A 21,143-nucleotide genomic window follows, 5' to 3' on the forward strand; every position below is an offset into this window, starting at 1 on the left:
TCAATTGGTACCTTTTTGAAAGTCTCGTTGTGCCTGGAGCCGACTGTCAGGTTCAACTTTTCTTTGCTTATGCTCGTTAAAGATGCTTCCCATCACGCTGCTACCTCTGAACTTGCTCCATCTCCAACACCCCCCCCCCCCCCCCCCCAGCTCTCCAAAATGAGAGCAGCTCGTCCTGCGGCTGACAGCCGAGATGTTTTGAAAGCAGGTCGGAAAAGGTTAGAGTGACAAACATGCAGCGGGGCAGTGAAAAAGACAAAAAGAATCTTGCTTTTTAATTATTTTATTAAGAGGCTTGATGCTATTAAATGCCCCAGATACATTCACCCTATAGTTCTCAATTAGACTTGACAGTTGCTGCTTTAACAACAATAAATATAGCAAAGGGCTGCGCCTTAGGCCAGGAAGGACCCCTAACTATGACCCTCATATTTAATGATGAAAACAAGCACACACCGCCTCTCTCGAGCACACACATGCACTCGCAGGCATGTTCATGCACATACACACACACACACACACACACACTTCCTCTGTGTGCTGTGGCTCCATGTTACAGACACACTGATGCTTTGTTAAGGCAAACAGCCTCTCTGAGGTTTAGCAAAGCATCTGATTCTGAGCTGGAGGACACTACACCTCGACAAGGTTCGGAGAGGACATCGTCTTAAAGAAAATCCTGCTAAATTATTTGTAAAATGCAGATTAGCATGTCAGGAAATGATTTAACTCTGTGCCTAAACATCTGCATGTTACTGGTGGAGGATAAAGAAAGAAGGTACAAGGCATTAATGAAAAAAGTTTCAGGCTTGCCTTCAAAAAAACTGATTCAGCATGAAGAAGGCTGCATTTCCATGACATCTTTTGCAAATTAAAAGTGATATTTCTAAGTTTCGACAAACAACAATTGCGATTTGCAATTCCCACCTTGTCTTGCGGTGTATGTAAAGTTGCCACGTAGCGTTATTTTGGTGTTTTCCACTTGCTGTGGAGAATTTGCTACGGCTTTTTCAAGATTTTCTCCCTCATTTTCTTTTCTAAAACTCTAAAATTCCTTGTTGTTTGTTCAATACCGCCCCACCTCTACCGGAAATGACCGGTACAACCTCTCACGTCACGTCCGGGAACACTTAAGTGCGAAAAGTGTTTTCATTAAACTTTTGCGATAGATTTCTAAACCTCATGAGAGCGTAATAACCTTATAGATATTTTAGTCTTTTTTAAAAATGTACATGTTTCCATGAGCTTATTGCGATATTTAGTTTTTGTAGAATTCTAGATGTAATGAATCTTATGACGCAGCTGGAGGATTTAGTGCAGGAGAGGTTTATAAAGTCTCCCAGTGGACGCATTAAAGTCCACTTGAAGCTAATTTCTAAATTAAAATCCATTCTGGATTTTATTGCTTTGTTTCAGAAAATATAAAGGCAATAAACACCTTTAAATTTTTGCTTTTATAATTTTTTTTTCTCATTGTTTTTAGGTTTATTTGATATTTATTACTTTTTATTTAAACACCAGTGTTAGCTCATTGGGCAGTGAAGCCTGCTCAGTCTGAGTGGTTGTTGTGCTCCTGCACTGCATCCCAACGGTGGTGATGTGGGACTGGGCCGTATGCGGTCTGGGTGGTCTCTGTGGTCATAGGTGGGGTGACTGTCAATGTGGACGGAACCCCCCAGACATTGTTCCACCACAGCTTGCACGGGATTGGAGTTTGTGGAACTTATTTTTAACTGATATGTAATTATTCCTGTTATGTAAAGCACTTTTAAGAGTGCCACATCAATATGTTTTTGTTTGATAGTAAATTGCTTAATACAGGAGTCTGCTGCGATATACTAATCTGCTGGTAACTATGGCGACAGCCTACTGGATAGCTCAGAGGATGTCTGCATCTTTGCCCATAAACAAGCTAAATTTTAACCGTGTTCAACCTTTTATGGTAAATTTACTGAAATGGTGCAGAATTTATTTACAGTATTTAATGTATGTATTTAATTATGATATTGATAAGAGAAAACTATTGTGAACACTGTTTGTGACTTTTATGGGACAGAATTTCCAGGTGCAGCCGAGGTTTTGAGAGGATCCGGTTTGGTGGCCTCAGAAATGGGTCTCTGTTCTTTGCAGATGATGTGGTTCTGCTGGCTTCACCTGGTGTGATGTTCAGATCTTACTTGAAATATTCACAGCCGAGTGTGAAGCTGCTGGGACGAACTTCCAAGTCTGAGACCGTTCATTGGCTGGAAAAGTGAGGAATTTCCTCTTATAGTCAGAAATGAGGTCCTCGAGTATCTTGGGGTCTTGTTCAGGGGTGAGGGAAGGATGGAGGGTGTGATGGACAGGCGGATTGGTGTGGCATATGCACTAGTGTGGACTTTGTGCAAGTCCGTTGTGATGAAGAAGGAGCTGAGCCAGAAGGCAGGGCTTTCAATTTACCAGTCGATCTATGTTCCTATCCTCACCTCTGGTCATGAGCTGTGGGTCGTGACCCTCCACAGGGTGGTCGTGCTCTTCCTTAGAGATCAGATGAGAAACTCGGCCATCCGATAGGGCATCTGGTTAGGATGCCTCCTGGACATCTCCCCGATGAGGAATTTTATCTCCTGGCTGGCCTGGTAACGCTTTGTGGCACATTTATTACTTTGTGTTGACACACATGTAGGTGATGGAAGCTGGATGTTATCCTGTTGGGGTGGGTGGGTGTAGTTAAGCCATGGGGTGTTAATAGTTAGCTGTCTTCAGTCAGATGTGTAAATATAAGAGCAGACCAGGAAATCAAGTGTTCCTTATTATGTTTGAAAGTTATTGTTTTAATGAAATGGATGAGGTGAAACGCTTTCCTCCTACTTTTCTTTGACCTTAGGTCTCATCCACACAGTTGATTCAGTCACAGTGTAGGTTTTCTAATTAACTTTGACCTTGATGAGTTGTAAAAAAAAGTCTTCATTATCTGTGTCTTCCTTTTGTGCTCTTTAGCTCTGAGAGTCTGTATCCAAGGACTCGTGATTACATCTCAGCAGGCCGGTGTCTCTGTTTTCTGTTCATTGCTTTGTACATGTTGTCTGCTCAAGCATGATGGTTTTTAGTAGAAGTGCCATTGAAAACTTTAGCACCTGTTCGTAGGATCATGACTTCAGCTGGAATTTGTTTTCAGTTGCTTGTTACTGAAGCAGTGTGTGAAATCCTGCAGTGAAGCAGTTTATAGACGCTCACACAGGTGCAGATTCTTCCTGTAGTCTTCCCTGATGGTTCTGGACTGATCTGATGTGGAAACACAAGCGGTTCCTTCTCATTTCTATTGTGCTTGTTGAATTTGTATTTAATGCAGAATAGTAGGATGTGTTTTAGGAAATGCAGCCGTAGCTTCCATTTACACTGGAACATTCAACATGGACTCTGTAATTATTTGTAAGAAGCTCTAAAGAAACAAGTGAAATTGTTTAATTTGCTTTGCTCTAAACTACCAACTACCTTACTCAGAAAGTTTGATTTAATCAGACGGTATTACTTCGGTTATTTTAATGAAGTTGTACAAATATTTGGTTTGGGGGATGAATTTGTTTTAGAACTAATCCATTTGGTTATTTAATCTTGAAATTGGGCTCAGTTAGGGATGTGTCATTTTGATTGACAGGTACGTGACATCCGGCACCAAGAAGTGTAGCACGACCGCGGATTTTTAGCTGGCTAACGGCATCACTTGGCTTTAGCTCTGGGCTACAGGCAGCTCAGAGTTGATTCGCCGGGTTAGGTCAATCATCACACCTTCCATGTTCATAGCACCACCTTTTTGCCCTTAAAATTATGTTAAATTTATTGATCATCAAGACACATTGGTTATTGGTTTTATTTTTAGCGTTGGGAGACGAGCCAGAAAACAGAAAACTATGCTGTGAGTTTATGGGTTATGGGCAAACCAGTATTTTCTGAGATAATTTAATCATTCATGTTTGGGTGAGTGTTTCCATTATCTGACCAGCTCAGAATTGGGCGTTAAGAAACCATTTAGCTGTTTTATCAGTAAAATAAATGGATCCCAGTCGCAGTCAGGACAAAAATATTTTACTGGAAAGAAATATTGACATTTGTAAGGTAAAGAAAATAAAACAAAAAGTTAACAAAGAGTTTACATCAATAATAATGTTCTAATGGCTCTTTTGATGGAAACACCACCCACTCCCCAGATCAAAAAAAAAAAAAAAAAGAAAAAGAAAAAAAGTGGCTTCTCTCGACAATTTCATTAACGATGTGGAGTCTGGAACAAGCCGCCATCGTTCTCGCAGTCGGTGCATCCATCTGCACAGGCGTGTGCAGAAACACATGAAGGAAAGGAGAACTAGAGTTTCCCGTTGGCGAAGGCTCCTTCTTGGAACTGAGGGATGAAGCTCTTGAAGTAGGCCCTGAGGGGGAGGGAGACACGTTCAACATCAAAATGTGACGGTAATTGTGTTTAAAGCATCAAGCTGATTCAGTGGGTCAGTCGCATCCTCATTGTGCATCAAAGTGAGTGTGTCTGCTTCCCAGAAACGCAGTTAGTCTTGTTAACTGATTCTCTTTCCGTCGGATTTGTACGTCTACTGTTGCAGCAAAGAGCAGAAGTTAGTCTTTGTGTTTTGTATCAGGCTAGACTAGAAGTATTTCTTCCTGGTCATTCTGATGACCCACTCGTGCCCCTTTTCCACTGAAGCGGTCTCAGCATCTTCCTGGTGCATGTGCACAGCCTGGACTGCCGGACTCTGCTGCTTTGGGTCTTTTAGTAGCAGAAATCCAGCTGTTCAGTGCAGCTAATGGCTGCACTAGGAAGTTATTGGGATAACTTGAAGTTCACGGTGGTGAATCTTCTGCAGATTTGATCAACCTTCTTGTGCTTCAAATATGCTGCATGAATCACTGTTACTGATTTACACATCTGCATTGTTGGTCCTTTACTGTGATTAAACAGTAAAGGACTAAAACAGCTGTTTAAATCACCGTCTCTTTGCTCATCTAGATTTAAGAATCTGTCACCATGACGAGCTGGAGGAAGTTGCCAGGGAGACGGCAGCATGGACTTCCCTGCCAAGGCCACGAGGACCTGATCTCAGGTAAGCGGTAGTGTCCCACTAAAATGTTTGGTAGGTGCCGTTTTTGGCACTTAGCCCCTCACCAGCAGTGACAAATGAATGAACAAGTTTTTCTTTCTTCCAACATACTTTGCTCTCTTGGCCATCTCATTGCCGTCCCAGCGGGGGCTGTAGGGATACGACGTCTGCACCTGAGAGTACAGCTGCCCGCTGTTGGTGAAGTGGTAGACAGACTGGAAGGTGAGGGTGGGCTGGTCTCTGGGGAAGTACAGCGGGAGATCCACTACAAGATGGAGGGATGAAAAAAAAGATGAGTAAACGCCTCAAAAATCAAGCATCTGAGATGCGTGCTGGACTCCTACCATGTACGAGGAAGCAGAAGTCTTTCCACATCAGCAGAAGGGTGAGTTTTGTGAATCCCTCTGCATCGTACTCCACCACCCCCCTGCAACACACAATTTAGTCACGTCTCATATTTATGAATGATGCTGAACTCAGCGGAGGGCCGTGTAGTTGACTCACATTCCAAAGTGGCTGAGAAAAGCAGCGATGTACTCCCTTCTCTTGTGGTAGCCCTGGATGACGTACTGCACCTGCAGAAGATAGAGTGTTATGAGATGAAGACAAGGATAACATTTCACTATTACCACATTGGGACCAGATGCTTGTTCATTATTTTAGGTCTCCTAAAGCTTTAAAGCACTGCGATGGACTGTCGAGCTGTCCAGGGTGTACCCCGCCCTTCGCCAGAACAGTGCTGGGATAGGCTCCAGCTTCCCCGCAACCCTTCATCAGACTAAGCAGTTAGGATAATGAATGAATGATGAATAAAGCTTTAAAGTCAGCTGGCACAATACCGATAACTGAATGCTTCTCAGTGGTTAAATATCCAAAGTAAAAGGCTTTAGGACCTCACAAATATACATGTACATGATCTCTGCAGGAACTCAGTTTGACTCAGGCTCTTGTTTACTTATGTTTATGTGGAACAGCAGAGGCAGAAATTTAGCTTTCTCAAAAGCTGCAAGCACTGTACATTTATACGTGTGTGTATCAGGGCTGCACAATTATGACTAAAATATTAATCACGATTATTTGAATTAATATTGTAATCACAATTATTCATTCTGTCTGGAAAAACATGTATTTTTATTGCACAACTTGTAAACGACCTACGTGGCAACTCTACATAGCGCTCCAGCTCTATTCCACAGAGATTTTTCTTAGAGCCCCTAAGAATAGCCCCTTTGGAAAAATAATGACAGGAAGGGATCTCATATTTTTTATCCAGTGTTGTGATGCAGCTGTATTGTCCATTCTCGACATGACTTGCTCTTATCAGTCTAAAGATTGTTCCATCCTCCATGAGAAGGATCAATGTGGGCAGCGATGTCTGTTTTTTTATGCAATGAAGCTGATTATTTCATATTTAACGAGCAACTTTGTCCATGGCAGGGCAGGTTGTGCACGCAGCAGGGTGCTGCCACGTGGTGTTGTAAAGATTTTTGTAGTTTTTACCACCTCCATCAGCTGTTTAATCAAAATCCGTTTTACCTGCAACAGGAAAAATGCGGAAGTGGTATCTTCCCTCTTCATGCTTTTCCATGTTAACCACCTCCTCACATGTCCACCCAATCCTACGATATTCAACTGGCTGCTGGTAAATGGTGTACATGCTTGGTATTTAGGGAGCTTAATGACGCCTTAACCACACGTTCGCCCCCTGGTCGTTAGCAAGCTATTGGTTGAGAACCTGAGTGATCAGAGACGCAGCAGAGCTCGTGTGGTGAATATAAATACTGACGACGATCAGGTTTATTTAATTGTGCAGTATAAATATATATATATGCATATATACACAATAATATATATATATTATTGTATTCTTAAACACACCAGACTCAAATCATTGTGCTGAGGTTTATCGACCGTTGGATCTGTGTCATTCAAGTCATATGTGTTGAAGCAGGAATACACCAAAAACCTGCAGAACGCTCGAGGAAGGGGCACTCATTCCAGACCTACAAGGGTCCAGTAGATTTCCCATGTATCCCTGCTCCAACACACCTGACAAGCTGATTCAGGAATATCTTGATCTGCAATAAGGCCAGCAAACCTGATGTTTTGTAGCAGTTGTTCGAAACATAACCTACTGTATCCGATAACAATGTTATTCCTTTGAAAGAAATTAGAGCAGACTTTATCTTTTCTGGCTCAAAGGAAAACTGAAAGTGATCTAGTCTCTGATGACAGTAACACTACTTTGGGGGGAAATATCCATGGCCACTTAAAGATGTAACTTATCCAAGTGGACGTACATTAACCATTTTTCTGCACAAATGACCTGAAGTTTTTAGCACATGTTGACAGGTGTGATTAATAAAGTTCAGAGAGGAGAAGCTCAGGGCTCACTTCACCGCTGAACATCCTGGGCAGGTGAGAAGGCCTGCAGTCAGCCAGCCAGTGAGCTGTGAAGGTGACCTGACATGCTCACGAAGCTGCAGTATCATTTCATGGTCGTCCTGCAGGTGAAACTATCCCTATCTGGTTTCTGGCCTCTGCAGAAGACCACAAACAGGCTCTTAACGCCTGTATCTGTAAAAGTCTACGTGCTTCGCAGCAGCAGTGAACTCGTGTGGTTCATCTGAGGGCGGGATGTATCATGGTCTTGATGGTTTTGCGACTGCAAACTGCACATTGGTGATTACTCATCAACCACGTATGAATGGCAGCAGTTTGTGAAAGAGGACAGTAGTAATCTCTGTTTGATGGGCATCATCTCTGCAGGAACTCAGTTTGTGACTCAGCCTCTTGTTCAATTATGTTTACATGGAACAGCAGAGGCGGCAATTTAGCTTTCTCAAAAGCTGCAAGGTCGCGTACTAAGCACTGTTTATTTTACCACACTGAGTGTTTTAAGGGAACTGTGGATCACTGCACTTTCACACCCACAATAAGAATGGATTTCCTGCCCCCACTGCCAATGTGACTTCCAGCCAAGCCCTCCTATTGGCTGCCTGGAGCACAGAGTGATGCAAGACAGGTGATCTTGCTCTGCAGGTATTCAAACCTGCCCGCACCCATGACTCCTCACCCCTGCATTCATTTTCTGTGTGTGATGCAACAACGCCGGCAGTGCTCACTGCTGTGCGATTAAAGATCTCTGTCACTTTCACACCACCCCCGGCTTTCGTATAATAAGTGTGACTGATCTGATTTTTTATTAAAATTTATGCTTTTGGTTGTCTGAGCACATCTATACCGTGCAGCAAAAAGCAAATGCAGTTCTCATTTGGACACACGAAGGTTGTTACTCCTGTCTTTTCCCAAAATTACAAAGTTGGCATAAAAAATTAATCAGCTGGATGACTCAGGTTGTGTATTATCACACCACTATTATTACTTAGATGGTACTTCAACCTTGCTAAAACTGAAACGTGCATGTCTGCCAGAGATCTGTCCAACCAAACGTGAAGTCTTTACCACCGACTTCAGAATAAATCATCACCTGAACTACACGGCATTACGGGGAAAAAAAAGGAGCAAACAGGGAATCTAATATATAACAAGCTAAGCAGAAGCATCTGTGGAAAGTTAAACAGCATTTTCATAGCAGCAAATTCTTTTTCCTCAGAAATAAGCGGCTAAAGGGACTTATAAAGACGAGAGGCCTCTCGACCTTTAGGGGAGGTATTACTTTTGATTGGTTGAGGATTTCTAGTTGTTTGTTTCCACTTTTCTGTCTGTAGGTGCTCAGCCGGAATAGGGTGGACTGCCCTCTCCGGGTCAGGAGTCAGGTCCTGCCTCAAGTTTAAATATCTTGGGGTCTTGTTCACGAGTGAGGAAAGGATGGAGCGTGAGATTGACAGACGGATCGGTGCAGCGTCTGCAGTAATGCGGACTCTGCGCCGGTGAAGAAGGAGCTGAGCCAGAAGGCAAAGCTCTTGATTTACCAGTCGATCTACGTTCCTACCCTCACCTATGGTCATGAGCTGTGGGTCGTGACCGGAAGAACGAGATCTCGTATGCAGGCAGCTGAAATGGGTTTCCTCCGCAGGGTGGCCGGGCTCTCCCTTAGAGATAGGGTGAGGAGCTCGGTCATCCGGGAGGAGCTCAGAGTAGAGCCGCTGCTCCTCCGCATCGAGAGGAACCAGTTGAGGTGGCTCGGGCATCTGGTCAGGATGCCTCCTGGACCTCCCAGGCACGTCCCTCTGGGAGGATACCCCGGGGAAGACCCAGGACACGCTGGAGGGATTATATCTCTCGGCTGGCCTGGGAATGCCTCGGGATCCCACTGCAGATGTGGCTTGGGAGAGGGAAGTCTGGCCATCCCTGCTTAGGCTGCTGCCCCCGTGACCCAACCCCAGATAAAGGGTAGAAGATGGATGGATGTCTGTAGGTCAGGCTTAAAATCCACCATAAGTCTTGAAATAGTTTCTCTCTTTAATGACACACTACAGGACTTTTGCAGTTTTTCTGTCACACGCCCCCTATCGACAGCAGAGTCAGCATCCATCTTGCTTCTTACCTTTTAGCTCTCCAACCAGCAAAAGATAGCCTCTTTTAGGCCTTGTCCAAACGTAGCAGGTATCTCAAAAAACAGATATTTTTCTCCGATTTGAACTGTCAACCTCATGTAAACACTAGCCTGGCACACCAGACTGGTGTACCCGATATGTTCAATACAGAGTGACTCAGTCTGGAGTCCCTCTCCTTCACAGAGATTCGCATTGGTCTTAAAAAAAACCCCCAAAAAACAGCTACTTTGATTGGTTGATCTAAGGAGACTCTTTCCTTGCGTCAACACGTATTCCTCAAAACATTCAAGATGGTGCACGGACGTAGCGGGAGTTAGTTTTTTTATTTTTTACTGTTTTAGTAAGAGACCAGGAACATTAGCCTGGCATGTCAGACTGTGGAGTGTTCTAATTATTCAATACAGAACGACACAGGTCATTTATGTCTCCTGTACTGCACGCCATGTTTGTTCTGCGTTTGTTTATTGCGCCCTAGAAATCCGTTGATGCGAGTGAGTCCCCAGACTCTACGCTGGTACAGCAAGAAAGTCTGGCTTGCCAGGCTAAGAAAACACAGATTTATGCGATTAAAAAATTATTCTTTATAAACCTCCGACCAAAGTGAAGATGTGCGAATACTCCGTTTGCATGTCTGCGACAGAACATACCATATCATGACGTCATATGTGCGACTTTTTGTTTCCAACAGCATGGATATCTGGATGCATCTAAAACTGTAAGACAGGAAGTGATGACAAACCAATTTCTTCGTTCCTCTGGTTCAGGAACCAGGAGGGCTTCTAGCTGGTGAAATGGAGCCAATGGCAAGAAGTGCAGTAACAGCATCTCGCCTGTAGATGGCGTGTATTTATTCTTTTTAAGTGTAATAATGAATACACGCCATCTACAGGTAAGATGTTGTCACTGCACTTTTTGTGATTGGGTGCTTTTTTTCACAACAGTTTCTCTTTTTGTACATCACTTCCTGTCTGACAGTTTTAGATGCAGTCGTAAAATTCTGACAAACTACTCGAAAAGCCCAAATAGTGTATTTATAAGTGCGTTTTTATCCAACATATGTTCCTACAGTATTTTTCGACATAGGATTTAAGGGGGGTTCTAACCTTCGACATGCTCTGTAAGTTATGTGTTGGTTAAATGATTGATTTCCACTGCTGCTTGCCAAATCTTTTTTTTTTTTTTTTTTTTTTGTCTTGTCCAGCATTTAAGCAAGCAGACTGATGTTCTGGATGCTGTGTTCTGCTGAGCAAATTTATTTTGCCAAGGGGAACTTTTGTAGATGTAATGATCCCCTTGTATTTCTTGATTCTTATTTTATTTTTCAATTTGTTTTGGATAATAGCTTGTATTACAGAGTTTATGCTACTGGACCCGACCGGAAAGGACAGGAAAGGGGCAGAAAGAGAACAGAAAAGAGAACATAAAAAAAACAAAAAAAAAAAAAAAACAAAAGAAAGAGATCAATGCATACATGTATATGCACATACATACCCACCTACATATATATATGTATATACACTCGCACATACATTATATATATACATATATACATACATACATACACATACACATACATACACATGCATACACACACATGTACACATACATGCATACATAAAGATAGATATACATACATACATATACACATACATACACACACATATATATATATATATATATATATATACACATATACACATATACATACTCACATACATACACATACACTCACACATATGCATACATATATACATATCCATACACATACATACATACACATACACATAAGTACACACACATACCCACCCACACACATAAATATATACACCCACACAAGCCAACTCTAGATTCGTGGAGAACAAAACCGTTGACAATCATGAAGACCAGAAACTAGCAAGTTAAGTCAAAAAGACAGAAAGAGAGGTACCTGCTGTTAGTGAATAAACTTGCTGGATGACTCAGTGACTGTGACACATGCAGAACATTCATGCAGAACATTCAGAGTGGAACGTGTTTAGAGAAGAGTGATCATGCCAATGTGACCCCGCCCGCCTACAGCTAGAGGAAGGCCAGGAGAACCCAGAGACCCGGGTAACCGACAGTCACCCCCAGGTACAGATCCCAACCCCCCCACTCCAGAGCCAGCCATGCATCTGCCCAGGAGGTGGCGAAGGAGGTGCCCAACCAGAGTCCCCCGCAGTCAGGGGGAACAGGCCCCAGCAGGCCCAGGCCGGCAAGGGCCGATCCCGCCGGGCACCGGCCACCTAGGGCAGACAGAGCGCAGGCCCCAGGGCCCCAAGAGCCCGTGAGCAGCCCCCCGCCCCCGCAGGCAGAGGGCACAGCCCACACCGACGGAGGACCAGGATCCCCAGACCGCCACCCAGCGGCAGCCAGGTCGCACCCCAGCGCACCAGCTGCGCCCCCGGGTACAGGACACCACCCCCCCACCACCAAACCACACACACATATACATGCATACCCCGCCCCCCCCCCCCCAACACGCACTCCCCTCACACATATACATGCATACCCCCCCCCCCCCCCCCCCAAACACGCACTCCCCTCTCAACCCCCATCCACACAACCCTCTGCAATCCATGCACATCATCCATAACATATACAACCCCACCCCACCTCTACTCACTCACCCATACCAAGTCACACGAACCCCAATCGCCCCCGCCCCCACACACGCTCACCCCCCCCCCCCCCACACACACACACGCTCACACCCCGCCACCCCATCCCTCTACTTCTACCCAACCACACATGCCCCACCAAACACCCCTCCACCACCCATAGCCCCCCTCCAAACTTCACCCTCACTCACACATCCCATTCCGCATATACACCCCCCCCTACACACACACACACACACACACACATACCCTCACTCCTCCAACACAGGCACACCCCAATACAACCCACGCGCCAACATACCCCTCCACACACACATCTACTCATCCTCACACATCCCTATCCCCTACCCACCTATATCCCTAACCCTAATCCCCCCCCCAGCCATCCCACCATCCATCTGTAACCCCATACACCCACTCCCACACATCCTCACCTCACCCCTCCATCATGTCCCATGTGAGATACCTCAGAGGGGGCAGAGGACAGGATGGCCCCGATCAGGGCCCCCATAATTACCGCCCACCACTCCCAGCGTCCCCCCCCACCACCCCACAGATGCAGCCGACCCAGCACCCCCCCAGGGCCGGCGACAACCCTCCTACAGCCAGGCCAGCCCAGACTTAGGCCTAATGGACGGCACTCTTCCCCCACCCGTACCCCCCCCCCAGTAAAGCCCCGAGAGCAGGGGCATGCTTGCCAAATCTTACTGTAAACAAACATGAAGCGGCTTTGACAGAAAGAGGTAATAAAACAGTAGGAATTCTCACACCTGAAGGTTTTAGGTTATCTAAGAGCGCTACCAACGTCTTACTTAGGTAGAGGAAACAGAATTTCTGAAGAAGGCAGGTTCTTTGAATTATTTGGCTGAATGATAAAAATGTTTGCCCAAATTTGACGTTGCTCCCAAAAATCAGCCACATGACGACCTCATGCCACCCATAAAGAACTTGCTGTCATCTGTCTAGACTAGCTCCTCATCAGGACAGCTTCTTACAACATTTACCAGTGCTGTAACTGAGCCATGAGTGCCACAAGTAGTCCTGATTTGGGCTAAATGTGTCCTCTGTGTGTGTTGGTCCTAACAGAGAAGGTGGGTTACTGGCCGGTAATTAACACCAGCGTGAAGCCCTTGTCTTCAAGTTAGTCATCACCTGACAAAGTTCTGGATTTACCCAAATGCCAGACTAAATAATTATTAAGCTTAAGAAAAACTCAAACCGCTTAATCCAATTCAGGGTCGCGGGGAAGCTGGAGCCTATCCCAGCTGTCTTTAGGCGAAAGACAGGGTACACCCTGGACAGCTCGCCGGTCCATCACAGGGCCACACAGACAACAACCACTCACGCTCACACTCACTCCTAGGGGCAATTTAGAGTAACCAATCAACCTAACATGCATGTCTTTAGATGGTGGGAGGAAGCCGGAGTATCCGGAGAGAACCCACGCATACACGGGCAGAACATGCAAACTCCACACAGAAAGGCCACTGACCAATCTTTCCCCCGCCAAGGATCAAACCAGTGACCTTGCTGTGAGGCTACAGTGCTAACCACTATGCTACCGTGCAACCCACTTAAAAAAAAAACTACAAACCATAAAAACAACTTACTGGACAGTATGTTGGCTCATCATACAGTAAACCAGTTAGTGGGGCCACAGAAACACAAATGAAGACGGTAGGGTGACTATATCCAGGACGAAGGTTTGCAGATAACCAACACTTTGCTTCTGAAACGACTTCCATGCAGTCCTGCCAGAATGGTTCCAGCTAAACTGGACTGGATTGCCCAGAAAGGACTCTGCAGGAGTTTTATGTCAGTACTGTCAAAGATTTCTCCGCTTAAAAGCGTTTTCATCATGACAGGAGCCTCCTTTGTTAAAAAACTACTCAAAAAGTCCAAGTTTTCCTTCTAAATGATTAAAATATTGCTGTGAACGCTGGACTCCAGCTAGTATCAGAACAGGCCTTCTACACTCTAAACTGCACCTAACTCAGGTCCCTTTGTATTATAAAGACACTGCTTTTCCACACACATGCTGGAGCCTCCAACACAAGACATGAGAGACAGTCAGGCGCATGTTATTCTGTTGGTCGGGCTCCAGGTGAACAGGAAAAGATGGAGGCTATCTGCGTGCTTCATGTGTGAGGGTGCGGGGGAAGGGCAGTTGCCTTGAAGGAAATGGCATAACATCACATCTATGCTGCATATCTACTTGTCAACCTGCTGAGGCCAGCGAGCCCTCAGACAGCCGGTGGAGGTTGGCCAGCTCGCCCACGCAGGCAGACGACAGACACACGTGCACAGATACACACAAACACAACATCTTTTCCTGGATGTATGCTTTGCTGCACAAAATGTGTAATGAATGATTCATGCACCTGTCACACAACTGCACAAAGAGTATGGAAACGTGCAATTAAAATGTGTATTTGTAGTAAAATACATGCAGTTCTGTGCAAAAGCCTTGAACCACCTGTCATTTCTTTACACTGTCTTTACTGGATGTGCAAGCAAATCTAAATAAAGTACTTCAAGTTTGCAATTGAAAGTGAATATTTGTTTTAAGCGGTTTCTTGTTTAACATAGTCTCTTTTGTGTCCTTTATTTATGTTTTTAGGAAAAGTTCTCCAGACTTTACAAAGCTCTTCTTTATCTAATGTTATTTCCTTTTCCTTGTTTTCATTCTAAAAGATGCTTTTAATGTTTTATTGTCTCTGAAGCACATTGAATCATTCTGCTGTTGAACTGTGTTATATAAATAATCATGCCTTCTGCCTTTTGATCTGTTCTCTCTCCAGATGATCCCACACTGCTTTCAGGTTCAGGTTCTGGGTAGGATCCATCCCTCCATCAGACCTGCTGCCACTGATTTTCAGTCCAGTCCTCGTGTCATGTGACACACCTCCGCCTTTTCACCCTGCTTCCCTTCCTTACAAATGGCTTCCTGGCAGCCACGTTTCCATGGAGACCGTTTCTGATGAGGCTCTGGCCAACAGCAGATGGCTCAACTGAAAGGTTCATATACATCTTTCAGGTCCTGGCTCAGGTTTTTTGCAGAATTTCAGACCCTGTTCATCTGCTATAAACTGCGTTTTTTGGGAATCACATAAATGATTACAAATATTATATTGATAGGAAGATACTTAATGAAATATTAATGATTTACTAGGAAGGGGGTGAGATAATATATGTTTGTACATCCTCCCACTCATCATCAGATATGTAAATACAATATGTAATTGTCATTTATGTTTATTTATTTATTATTATTGGTAGCTATTGTTTGTTCAAAATAAATGTATTTATCATCACCTTTTTTGTGCTGAAATTCTATTTTCTCTCATCTTTGCTGTATTTTTTTAAGACTTGTGTATTAATTCCCCATTTCCTGTTAAGATAAAGGATGGAAAACAGTTTTGGGCAATAATCTGGCATGTTTACATTCATATCTCATGTAATGGTAATTAATTTGCCTCTTTCTGTCCACATTAATAAGCTGAAATGGATGCAAATACTGCCTCTTGGAGACAGGCCGCTGGTTACAAAGAGCCAGTTTAAAAACTATTCCAGTGGTTCATGTGTCGACAACACGGGTTCATTCTTTGAGTTAGGAGCCTTGTTTATGCCTGAATTATTTATTAGTGAGTTAAATGACTAAAAAACATTTATCTGAAAATAATGGGAAACAAAGACTGGACTGAAAATGTGTGAAAAAACTTTGGAGAACTTGCTGAATGCTAATTTTACAGATGACTGGTTGGAAGCGAACAGAGTCATGATGTTCACAGTTTTCTACATGTGTTCACAACATGAAAAAAACATTTTTACCTTGTTGGTGAGCAACTGACACACTTGAGGGACGTAATCAATTAGACATCCTCCGCTGGGAAACGCTGGGATATGAAGTGCTGAAGAGCCTCCCAGAGCACTGATTAGAGAGGAGCAAAACAACATCAGCCGAGACATTCTCATCATTACTCTACATTATATATTACACATTAAATCTGATCTATTTTAAGACCCTTTAATGGCTTGAGGACCAATTCTAGACAGTGCATGGACGCTTGACTTTATGGAAGCAAATGTTAAGTATGGAGCAAAACAAATCCAATATGAAGCACATTAACATTTGCTGCTATGTACCTGAAATTGAGGAATTTAAAAAATGGGGTGGTGAGTCATGCCTGTGGCATCTTCTTCATTCTCCTTCACTTGTTCAGTTATTATTTTGACATCCTTCTGATTTAATCCTGCAGCACAGCTCCATTAGTGATTAGCGCATGCTTATTTAATCAGGAAATCTGCTGCTGCAGCTCTCCAGTGACTAACCAAGCGGAGTAGTCACTCCCTCATTTTTTTTCTGTGGGGCAAAAACAGAGGGAATACCCTGAGGATGGGTTAAAGGTCCTAAGAAACCGCTTTAATGCTTTAAATGCTCATTTTAAGACACATAAAGAAGGGGTTTCTTCCGCTGCTTTCTATTTTTATTTCCTTCTTCATTACAGCAGAGTCACAGGACATTTATAAATTCTCTTTAGTCTTTTGAAGATCAATGCTGAAGTGGCCGTTTACAAGGTTAAGCATGGATAATGCATGCACAAAGCATACATCATGCGACATCATGTCAAATGTCAAAGATATAGTGTATTCAGGGTTGCGAGGCTTTAGGCGTTTTCTTTACAAAGTCTGTCAGATAACATGATAACATAAAGGTAAAACATGGCGAAGCTACAGCTGGCAAACATGAACCCACCAGTTCCATCACATCATCTGTGAGCGGACATAATGCATGAGAATATTCCTATGTTTTCTCACAGTTATGGGACATGAGGTTGTGATAAACACACGAGAGTATTGCGCAAAACTCGAAAGTCCAATTCCAATGAAAAGCTGTGGGAGTTTGAAGGTGGAGAAGCTCCTGATGCAATTTACCGTACTTACATGAGCTAAAACCACAAATATTTATGTGGAAAAAAATGTTGAGACACAAGAAAAGAGGCCTGACTGGTTTAATCTGAACAAACGTGCTGTCACACAGGAGCAGATACCGGCTCTGAGCTGGCTAACGTCGGATAAAGATACCTGTCAAAACGCTCCACGAAGATTCAAGTGCTTGATATGTAACAGCTGTCATTAACTGGTGCTCAGCAGAATATTAATAAGGCTTTGTTCCCAGGGAAGCAGTGCATGTCATAAAGCCATTTTCATTGTCACAATCCTTTGTGGAACTCCAAAGCCACCATTTACAGTAGGCTTTGTGCAGATAATTAGCATTAGCCTGCGCATTCTGCCATGCACCAACAAATAGTCGATTGAAAATGGCTTACAGCTACGAGGAGAGAAGCCTTTGAAAATGAAAGACTAAATGATGCCCATCTATCCACCCACAGATCTAAGAATAGCTCCGTATCATTCAAATGGAAATGCGGACAGAGGAACAAAATAGACGGCTGAGTGTTCGTCATTCATTTGTGTCAGTGGCAGGCATCCGAACAAATGTGGTGCTTTTGGATTTCAGAGTTTCTGCCACAAAAATGTACAGAAGCTGATCAGGCACCAACATTTATGTCTACAAAAGGTCAGTATCTGAGAAATGCAGAGACAGATGGGTAAGTTCCCTCTTCATAGAAGCATCATCTACTCAGTTTCTCTGTCCAGCCTGTCTGGAGATTCACATTGACTCCCTGCAACTTTCAATCATCTTCAGTGTGATTTATTTACTTATTACAAAGATTATGTAGAAATAGAGCTGAAATTATATTTAAAACGTGAAAATTTCACTAATGAACAAATATTTGTACTTTTAGTAATTATTTTTATTTGGTAGAAGGCAGACATTGTGTAGGAAACACTGGACTTACATTAGACACTGCATCATTCAACTGATCCTTTAAAACTGAAGTGGGCAGGTGGCATTGTTTACAATCTCAACTTAGGTCCAAATAAGCCTTAATAACCTTTATATATATATATATATATAATATATATATATATATATATATATATATATATATATATATATATATATATATAAATAAAGGTTATTTATTATTAATTTTAATTTTAATAATATATATATTAATTAAGAGGTTGTTTGCCTTACAGTATACAGATTATAGTATTTTGCTCAGAAGGAAGAAATAAACTAATAAAACAGACATTTCAAACTGTGCTCATAGTTAAAAGTTTTCAATGAGAAAAATATGATTTATTACAAAGTCCCCCCTAAAATGCACCTGAAATCTAAATATAAGGAACTTAGGCTTGACAAAATTCAAAAGATGGCTCCAAAACCAGAAGGTCACAACCAGCAAATCATGAAAGCATATTTTATTCCCACATAGACGATAAATGATGTATTAGATGCTGAAACTTTGACATTTTAATCTCATGGAAAATATGAGCTCATTGTGAATCTATAAAAAGTAGTTCCATGGTGGTGTTTAGCATTGTCGACTTTTAGGAGAGGAAGGTTGTTCCATTCTGGTCTGATGCAGGACCTGATCCTGGACCTGGATTTTTGCCTTCATGATGCTCCAGATGTTTTCCAGTCTAGAATCATGTCTGGGTTTAATGCAGAACTGCCTGAGGGGCGAAGATCACAAACATCTAGTTTTGATCTTCGGCCATGACCTAGGCATACAGAGATTCCTTCTTATACTGTGAATGTGTTGATATTTTACAATGTAAATGGTGGATTCTTTGAAATCTTCACAATTTTAAGTTGAGAAACATTTTCTGAAATCGTTCCAAAATTTTTATTCATTTATTCTCAGACTGATGAGGTTCTGTCCATCTCTACATCTGACAAGTAAGGTTTCTTTTTGTGTTACTGACCTGTTGCTGTTTGTTTGTGTTTTTGTGTTTGACCTTATAAGTCAAATTCTCCTTCAGTTGCTTTTTATTCATACCAGTTACTTTTCCAACCTTTTGTTGCCAATGTTCCTACGTTTAAGAGGTTTTGCTGCCATTAAACTTAAAAATGAGCTCATATGTCCCAGGAAATTGTAAAATGTCTCACTTTCAACATGTGGCATCTTGATGTTCTACTGGGAGTAAAATGTGGGTTTATGAAGTTAACAAATGACAGGAATTTTTGGAATTGGGATTGTACACAGCTGGCTTATTTGGCTTCACCCTCATGTCACACCAGATTTCCTCATACAATATTTTAGGACTTGTTCTTGACTCAGAATGAAAGTAAACAGGCATTATTAGTGAGGAATGGATGTTTTCCCCAACTATAGTACAGATTCTCCATCCAGAACATCCAACCAAACGTGTTTTTATATTTATTTGTTTGCTTTGCCTTTGACAATTCTGCTTTTAAATGAATTTTATAGCTTATCTAATTTTGATTAATTTAAACTTGGACAATGCAGGTTTGGTTGACAATTGAAAATTTATTTATTGTCATTTTAGTTTAAACCGTTCAGCTTGTTGTAGACAGTTTATGTAAAATGCAGTAAATACCCAGAAAAGGCCATTACAGTCATGTTGTGGACACGTTTCTGTCAGAAAACTGTTTATCAGGCTGAGCTCATGTCATATAGACTGAAGCTGAAATTTCACAGTTGTGTTATTGTGACTGAACTCAGCTATTTATGGAACATTAAAGTAGTGCAATCTAACTTTGACCATAAAATATGCGTTTCTGACTTGTTTTGACGACACACTGACATCTGTTTATTTATGAAGCAATCATTTCCCAGCAACGTCCTCAGGCTGAGAAACTGCAGGTCACAACTTTGTGCTGAAGCCTGGAACATTATGCTACAGCTGAGTTAAGCTAGCAACGGCACGTGCTAGCTACTACAAACCCTGACACTAGCTGCTGTGAGGACATCGAGGCTGATTTGTCAAAGGACGATATTAAAAGAGGAAGAGAATAAAAGGGAAGAGGACAAAGCAAGAGGTGAAACATTGGGCTGACTTTTGCTTTTAGAGAGAGCTCAGAGAAGAGATGGGATACAAGTGTTGAATGAATTAGCCATTGTTTGGGGAGCCCAACTAAGAAAATCTGCCCAAAAAGTCAGTTTTTTTTTTTTTGTTTGTTAAAACAAAAAAGTTCCTATTAAAAGTTCCTTTTGGCTTGACTGTGTCAGCGAAGAAGAACCTCAGCGTGCATAAAATGCATCATATATATGAAAGTCCTCATCGTATCACTCCATTAATTTCCACTAGCACACTTGGTTAGCACTGTTTGTATAAAAACATCATGGCTTCAGAGGCAGAAGCTGCGTTTCAATTCCATTTTCTTTGCAAAATAAAAGCAATATTTGTGAGTTTCAACAAACAACAATTGGGATTTACAGGTGTTTCCATTGAACTGTGTTTATCGCATAAGCCTCAGACAAAAATCTTGTCCAGTTTACGCGAATTGTGGCGATTGCCAGGTAGCCACGTAGCGTTAGTTTGTGGTTTTCTGCTTGCCACAGAGAATTTGCTACGGCTTTTTGAAGCATTTCCAGCTTATTTTTATTTCTAAAATTTGCCATTGTTTGTTCGACGCCGCGCCATCTTTACCAGAAATGACCTGGTCATGACCCCCATATCACCTCTGGTGTTACGTAAATGCAAAAAAAAAAGTGTTTCCATTACACTTTTGAGATATATTTCTATATCGAAATATCTGAAAAACCACCTCAAAGCGATATTTGACTTTTTATTTTTTTCCCAAACTGTAGGCGTTTCCATTTGCATTTTTTTCTGCAATATTTTAGTTTTTTAGGTGTGATGGAAACACAAATACTCTCGCTGCTTTAAACTTTAATCAGAACCAGAATCAGATATAGTAAATACGGTACATCAGAAGTGTAAATCTCAATTTAAATCACTTAATTTGATCCACCGTATCGATTCAGTTGGTTTCCTTATATAGGCTGTTATGAATTGGC

At 42.4% G+C, this 21,143-nt stretch overlaps 1 protein-coding gene across 1 annotated transcript in view; it reads right to left on the bottom strand.

Annotated features, from left to right (window-relative positions):
• Window positions 1-4,089: 4,089 nt before the first annotated feature.
• The window catches only part of babam2 (BRISC and BRCA1 A complex member 2), a 113,933-nt gene continuing 96,879 nt past the window's right edge, over window positions 4,090-21,143 (bottom strand). Inside the window, exons 8-12 of the mRNA XM_079262403.1 lie at window positions 16,075-16,174; window positions 5,589-5,659; window positions 5,429-5,511; window positions 5,196-5,349; window positions 4,090-4,403 (exon numbers count right to left, since the gene is read on the bottom strand). Of these exons, the coding sequence (XP_079118529.1) occupies window positions 4,340-4,403; window positions 5,196-5,349; window positions 5,429-5,511; window positions 5,589-5,659; window positions 16,075-16,174 (472 nt within the window). The 3' untranslated portion in view covers window positions 4,090-4,339. The remainder of the gene's footprint in view (window positions 4,404-5,195; window positions 5,350-5,428; window positions 5,512-5,588; window positions 5,660-16,074; window positions 16,175-21,143) is intronic.

This window comes from Telmatherina bonti (assembly GCF_933228915.1).
Source record: "Telmatherina bonti genome assembly, chromosome: 22".
NCBI lineage: Eukaryota > Metazoa > Chordata > Actinopteri > Atheriniformes > Telmatherinidae > Telmatherina > Telmatherina bonti.